Genomic DNA, 7,400 nt, shown 5'->3' with positions numbered 1-7,400 from the left:
AACGGGTATTGGAAATAAATCCAGTGCTTAGTTCCTTATCACAAAGGGTTGTATTGTTTATTCAGCAGTGAGATCAGAAGCATGTTTCTTTCTTTTTTCTTTCTTTTTTTTTTTTTTAAAGCAAGCTTTAATGCGGTTCAAACCAGCTGTTTCAAATTGGATTGGAAGATTACTTGATATGAAATGTGAGTGGAAAAACAGGATTCATGAAATTGAGCTAAAAACAAGGGTGTGTATTAGGTGAATGCACTGTGAGTAATAGAAAGCACATGCAGTGTGATTGATGTGAAGTACCCATGGTAAATAGCACCCCTGCTGGTTTGCCTCGGTAGGATCTTAAATATGTACTGTAGGCCAGAGTTAAACACTGGGGTGGTTGAATTTAAATATACGTGCAGATCTTACAAGTATCATTCACCAGCCTTCTCTTGGATGTGAATGAATATGTAAAGAAAGTTGAGGTGTTTTTGTATACATCATAACCATTTCAGAGAAATTTATATTAGGTAATGACAGTAGGGACTAGGGAGTGTTACCACAGTGTCATGAAGAGCAAGGGGGAAAACTTTATTCGGTCACAAATGATCATGGGAATGACAGTAAATGCTGTATGATTAATGGGCATAATATTAAAAGATGTTCATATAGCTTTACACCACCGGTTGGTAATTTACTAAAAGGTACATAGTAATTTGATGTCCCCAGATTTTCCTTTTGTTTTTTTGTTTTTTTGGGGGGGGGGGACTTGTGAAAATGTCCTGCTCTTCAGTCCAGAAAACAACACATCACAAGCAATCAAATTTTGTTTAGTGTGAACATTTAGGGATTTCATTGGTTACATCCTGCATGCCTTTGCTGTTATGACATTTAGGTTTACATATTTAACCCTTTATAGAACGTTGCCATTGATACGTAATGTATTTATGTTTAGAAAACACATTTGTATGGGTTCCCAGTTCAAATGTAATTAGACAGCTCGGTAAAGCCAAAAATGCTGACCACCTTGCAAATGACGTAACGCGCTGGTTGAAATAGATGTGTTAGAACTTTAATGGACATTTATCGATGTTTTTTTTTTCCTTACTTCCGTTCCGTGTGCCGTTTACAAACGACAAAATCCGACAGAAGGTTAAAACAAATAAGACTGATTGAATTATTCTTCTTTAGGGTGAGTAAGGTGGTGGGGATGGTCCAGTGGTGATCTTCTCATAGGCTGGTGGGGCATTGGGGAACTGCAAAAATAAAAAGCAGGATTTCTCAGGAAAGCGCAGTGCTGAAACTCAGAACTAAAAACTGAAACTGCAGCTCCTTTTAAGCTACAGTCACTATATAGAGCTAAATTACACGTTACAGTTCGGTGCAGAAGTTTGCTAAACTTCAGGCTTCTTACCACAGATTGGGCGTTGCTAAATTCATTAAGGGCCATTTTGTTATTGCCGGCTGCCCCTAGTTCACCGTACTGTCCCGATCTCACAAGTTCCCTCCAGGATAGACTCGGGCCTCGGGAGTTCTGTGGGAACAAAAAAAAGGGCTGTTTTACATCACATGAGCCTCAGCATGACCAACACAAGCCTCAGAATTCCAGTCAGCTGAGCTCTAACATTTTCTAGTATTATTTTTTTTCCAGATTTGGGGAAACATTCGATTTAAAAAGTAACACTAGTGCATATGCAGAAATGCTCTGGAGTTGCTGTACACAGTTTGAGAAACATGATATCTAGTAGTAATTCATAGTGACATAAAGTCTCACTAAGGTTGTTCTATGAGTAACTAACTAAAGATAAAGTAAAATGCTCTTTATTACTCTTTATACTAATACTACTCGTATTAGGTTATGGTAAAATTCTGCCAGCCAGATATAAAGGTTTCTGATCAACATTTAGTTCTAACAATGAGTCATGTTAAAGTTAACATTTAGCGCTATGACAGGGAAACGACTGATTTTGCATTCTCTTTACAGCCTAATCCAATAAAGATTACATTCAAATTAAATTAAAACCAGGTAATAATACACAGTGTAGTAGTTTATATACACTGTGCTGATGAACTACTAAAGACAGCAATGACAGCAATATCAATATTTAGTCAGGTTTGTTTGTTTTGTTTTTTTTAGTTCTAGCAGTCCCCCATGTCAAATAATTTAATACTATCTCTCACTCTTGCTCCTCAAAAACGAATCTTTCATGTGAGTGTGAATTGAAAGCCTTGTTATAGAGGTTTAGGCTTTTCAGAGTGAGATTGCGCAAAGGGTTCAAATAGATTATTTCTTGACATTACCACCCCTTAATGACGAAATTAGTTTTCAAACTGAAACGTAACCAAAGGCTTTTCTTATATTCTTTTACACCACAGCGCTGTTAAATTCTCAAGTTGTGATTTTATTTATTTTTTTTTTTGTCTTATTCACTTCGAGAGAGAAAATAGTTTATAGCTGTAATAAACGTAAGTGATAACCCGGAACTGACTTGTGGATGTTCTACAATATTAAAACAGAAACTATTAATAGAAAACAATTTAGAATGTGTAGTATTAGTAAAAATAATAATAAAAAAAGAACATTTTGGGATGTGATGTTAATGGATGGGGTGGTATTGCACCACCCCACTGTTGACTATTTTCCTATAACAGCATGCCCCAAGGTGTTTTTTTTTTAAGTTTAAGCCTACATGTTCCTGAACAGGCTGCATTTCCCCAATTCCGAAAAAGTTGGGACAGTATGGAACATGCCAATAAAAACAAAGAGGAGTGATTTGTAAATGTACTTTGACTTGTATTTAAATGAAAAATGTATAAAAACAAGGTATTTGATGTTTTATCTAATCAACTGCATAGTTTTTTTTTTTGAAGATAAACGTTTATTTTGAAATTGATGCATGCAACACGTTCCAAAAAAGTTGGGACAGGGGCAATTAGGACTAAATTAGCGTTGTGACAAGTAAGAAGGTGATGTGAAACAGGTGAGGTAATCGTCTAATCATAGTATATAAAGGAGCCTCCAAAAAAGTCCTAGTCCTTCAAGAGCAAGGATGGGTCGAGGCTCGCCGATCTGCCGACAGATGCGTCAGCGAATAATCCAACTCTCTGAGAACATCATTCCCCAAAGACAAATCGGTAGGATTTTGGGCATTTCACCTTTTACAGTGCACGATATAATTAAAAGATTCAAGGAAATGTGTAAAGATCAAGGCTGAAAACAACTTCTGAATGCATGTCACTGTCTTAAAAACCGTCATGAGTCTGTAATGGAGATCCTGACATGGGCTCGGGAATACTTTGGTAAACTTTTGTCGGTCGACACCATCCGCCGCTGCATCCACAGATGCAAGTTAAGCCTTTACTATACAAAGCAGAAGCCGTACATCAACACTGTCCAGAAGCTCCGCAGACTTCTCTGGGCTCTGTCTCATTTGAGATGAACGGTAGCACAGTGGAATCGTGTTTTGTGGTCCGACGAGTCAATATTTTAAATAGTTTTTGGACAAAGCAGCCGTCGTGTTCTCCAGGCCAAAGAGGAAAACGACCATTCAAGCTGTTTTCAGCGTCAGGTCCAAAAGCTAGCGTCTGTCATGGTATGTGGGCGTGTCAGTGCATATGGCATGGGTAACTTGCCATGATATGTACACATTTTGGAGCAACACATGCTTCCACCCAGAGCAGAACAACGCCAAGCCACATTCTGCCCGGATTACAAGCACATGGTTGCGTAAGCAGAGAGTGTGAGTGCTAGCATGGCCTGCCTGCAGTCCTGACCTGTCTCCCATTGAGAATGTCTGGCGCATCATGAAGCGCAAAATAAGGAAATGAAGGACTCGTACAGTTGCACAGCTGTAGAAATGCATGATGCATGAATGGAGGGAAATTCCGCCCAAACGCTTAATAAGTGTTATTAAAAGAAACGGTTATGTTACACAGCGGTAAACCGACAACTGTCTCAACTTTTTTCTAGTGTATTGCACTCATCAGATTTGAAATGAGTGTATATTTTCAAAAATAAATTAAATTCACACAAACATCAAAGTAAAACATAAAATAATGTGTTTTCAATATAGTACAGGGTGAATAGAATTTTCAAATGACTCTTTTTGGGTTTTTTTTGTTTGTTTGTTTTTTTTTGCATTTTCCATACTGTCCCAACTTTTTCAGAATTGGGGTTGTAAAATTTCATAAGTAATAAATAGATTTGTTTCACTGTAATATAGTAAAAAACTGCAATTCACCTGGATCATTCTATACCCATTGCGTTTGCGGTAGTACCAGCAGCCCAGAATGAACAGAGCCGTAAGGACAATAGCCAGGAAAGCAATGCCAGCAGCCCTGAAACACAATTAACCACCATCCATCTTAATTACTGTCATTTATGTTAGGTGCACTGTTTGTCTCCAAGTTCTGTCCTTTATAAACAGCATACCCATAATAATGTAATATATATAGATAGATAGATAGTATTAAATGAAACAGTCAATATTTGGTCAACACTTTGCTTAAAAAAAAATAGTAGTCTCAGGTACAGTTTGTGCAGTTTTATAGGGAAATTAGCTGGTATATTTTATTGAGCATCTTGCAGAATCAGCCACAGTTCTATAGAGTTTGAATGTCACACTTGCATCTTATTTTTGCAGCAAAACCCCAGCGGCCTTCATTGTGTTTTTGTCTGAAAAAGTGGTCGTCTACTTAATACGCTGCTTTCTTTACTGACGTGCAGACATTTTCCTGTAACATTTCATTTTGTGCTAGGAAACTAATGTCTGTAAACCTAAAATGTTTCTGGACTGACTCAGTAATGTCGAAATCATAAAATAAAAATCTATAACAAAGTTAGTATAACTATAACAAATACAAGTGCCTGAATTTCACACTCTAGTCAATTTGCTGCATTAACACACCTGATTTAAATCATCGGTGCCTTAACACTGTTAATGAGGACAAAAAGGGGGTGTTCGAGTAGGACAACACCAAACCCTGCACCAAACATCTTAAAAATAATGATGTAAATATCAATCATATAAAAAAATAACCTTACTCCTCTGCTCTGATGAAGTTCCCCCGTCCTCTGCTTGCAAAATGAACAGAGAAGTCCCCACGAGGCATGGCTCCTATATACGATAAATAAATACAGAGATTTAACTTTTTTATTAAAAATCACAAAGCACCATGGGTATTTTGAGTAATTACTAATCATTTCATGTAAGATGAATTGACTGTGCAAATGAAATTGGAGCATCTAAATGAGTATGATATTGCTGTGAAATCTTACCTGAATTGGATAATTTGATTACAGGCACACACTTAGGCAGAGAAAGAAGCAGTGAATGCAGTCCAGTTCCTCCCTTTCTCCCTCTCTCTCTCTCTCTGTCTCTCTCTCTCTATTTCTCTCTTTCACACACACATTAGTTTTCTTAACCCGCTCTCATGACCATCACGGGTTCTACTCTCTTAAGCCACTGAGGTAATTGGCATGTAACACACTTCAAATACCTCTCTTTGTTCAGAAAACTAGTCTGTCAACTCTAAGGCACAAAACTCACAAGATCCATTTTAAAGTCCTATTATTTTAACCGACCAAGGCAATTAGGCCAAAGGGAATAACATTTAAAATAACATTAATAGTTAATAGTTCGACGTACATTGTAATCGTTACAGAATGGTACACCGCTTTTTTTTTTTGTGTAGACCTGTACATGTCTAAATTAGAGGTGTGACCATATACTGGTATGGGAGTACGTTGTGGTCAGTGGCTCTGACATTTATACTGACATTAGTCAGTCTGTACAGGAGGTTTTTTTTTGTGTGTGATTGTTGCAGCTGAAAATGCTTGATTTTGCTGCGGCTTTTTTTCAACATTTGCGATGCAGCTTGTGTTATTTGTAGGGGTGGTTTCACAGTGGTGTTTGTTGGTAAATGAGACCTTTTACCTGTACTAATGTTCGACGCACATGAACTGAAAAGGGCTTTGGCTGAATGTGCGTTTTGATGATGTCGCGTGACATGTCGCAAAAGTGTCTTAAAACCACATTTAAGGGCTATTTTAAAGACTCCTGAAGACAAAGTGTGATCCTCCTGACAAGGTCATTTTAAACAATGGTAAGCAAGTAGTGTGACTTGGGCTGGATGTGTGTCATACATCATGTACATTATTGTACTGTTTCACCGGCCTAATCTTTGTCATCACTAACAGCCATTTTGAAATGGAGGATAAAATGATGGGTATGGACGTGTGCGAGTTCTTGAGCCAGAAAAGCTTTTATCTGAGCTTGGGTTTTAAGACTGATTGCTTTCTTACAACTTGATGACACAGACATGCACACCCTTTCAGAAAAGTCACACGAACGTCACGTGAGTAATCATACGGTTCCCACCATTTTCTCCCCGATTCCCACCCACTAGCTAACTCCCCCCTATCACACGACAGGAACCATCCAGGAAGAGTGAAGGCAAACACATCTTTTTCGAACTGCAAGTCATTGTGTTCAGTAGTCACAGTCACTTGGAGGAAAGTCCTAACTGCCCTCTTCCACACACATGAGCTCACACAGGCCCATGATTGGCTAATGTTTCTCTGATTGACAGGAGCGAGCTCGTATGCCGTCGCGCCCACACCAGAGACTAGTAAATGTCACACACGTGGTTTGTAGACTTGATATGTTTCACACGTTTCCCCCCACCACACGAATCATTCATATTCACGTTCATCGCACCTTCAATTGTTTTATATGTCAACACATGGCATGTGTTCCTGATGCCACAAATAAAATTCATGTTTTTCCCCCGGTACAACACTTACCTCATTAATGACTATTGCTAAATACAGATTTTAATTTCATTTCCATCTATTACTTTCTATTTTTGTCACCCAATTAAGTACCTTACCCCACAGGTTCTCATCTCTTTTGTGTCCAACCTGTTTTCCCCACGCAGGGGACGTGACTGCACTTTAATCCCTTTGTTTGTGTAATCCGTTGGCACTCTGAACGTGATCCTAACAATCAGATGCTCAGAAGAACATGGCACTGCTGATCAAAAACAAAACAAAACACCTATTTATTTTGGCTAAGCAACGTGCTAAATACCGACAGTGTATAAAATTTGATGGAAAAGTCGCTCTCTAAGAAAGAACAATTCTTTGGGAATTTGATCTTTTTTCAGTTTGGTTTTGGTTCGTAGTAAATCTTTCCTTTCATTTTTACCTCCGGATTGTGTGGTTTTCACGGTTGAATGATGAAGCAACACCGTGAAAGCGTGATATTTTTAGATAATCGTACTGTGAACATTTCAAACTGTAACCCTATTGAAATGATCACTGTTGAAATGATGGCCAAATTTTGTTTCTTTAACAAATTTACTCAATAAACAATTGAATATATACTGGACATTAGGTGTGTAAACCGAAGTGTCTTGTTTGC

At 38.1% G+C, this 7,400-nt stretch overlaps 1 protein-coding gene across 1 annotated transcript; it reads right to left on the bottom strand.

Annotated features, from left to right (window-relative positions):
• Positions 1-1,146: 1,146 nt before the first annotated feature.
• Positions 1,147-7,395, bottom strand: mlana (melan-A). The gene is made up of 5 exons (XM_053649220.1): positions 5,255-7,395; positions 5,021-5,093; positions 4,218-4,314; positions 1,391-1,510; positions 1,147-1,232 (listed from the first exon to the last, which is right to left on the bottom strand). Exons 2-5 carry the CDS (start codon positions 5,086-5,088, stop codon positions 1,164-1,166), a joined length of 354 nt encoding a protein of 117 aa, XP_053505195.1. The 5' UTR covers positions 5,089-5,093; positions 5,255-7,395; the 3' UTR covers positions 1,147-1,163.
• Between the last annotated feature and the right edge of the window lie 5 nt (positions 7,396-7,400).

This window comes from Ictalurus furcatus, chromosome 18 (assembly GCF_023375685.1).
Source record: "Ictalurus furcatus strain D&B chromosome 18, Billie_1.0, whole genome shotgun sequence".
NCBI classification, from domain to species: domain Eukaryota; kingdom Metazoa; phylum Chordata; class Actinopteri; order Siluriformes; family Ictaluridae; genus Ictalurus; species Ictalurus furcatus.
Note: the sequence above shows the minus strand (reverse complement) of the source record. Positions and strands in the feature narration are given on the sequence as shown.

Bases quoted from the DNA above. Each gene is read 5' to 3' on its own strand.
- mlana (XM_053649220.1), bottom strand. From the start codon at position 5,088: ATGCCTCGTGGGGACTTCTCTGTTCATTTTGCAAGCAGAGGACGGGGG. The intron at 1,511-4,217 runs GTGAATTGCAGT...TTGTTCCCACAG, and splicing joins ATGGGTATAGAATGATCCAG to AACTCCCGAGGCCCGAGTCT. The intron at 1,233-1,390 runs GTAAGAAGCCTG...TTATTTTTGCAG, and splicing joins TTAGCAACGCCCAATCTGTG to TTCCCCAATGCCCCACCAGC.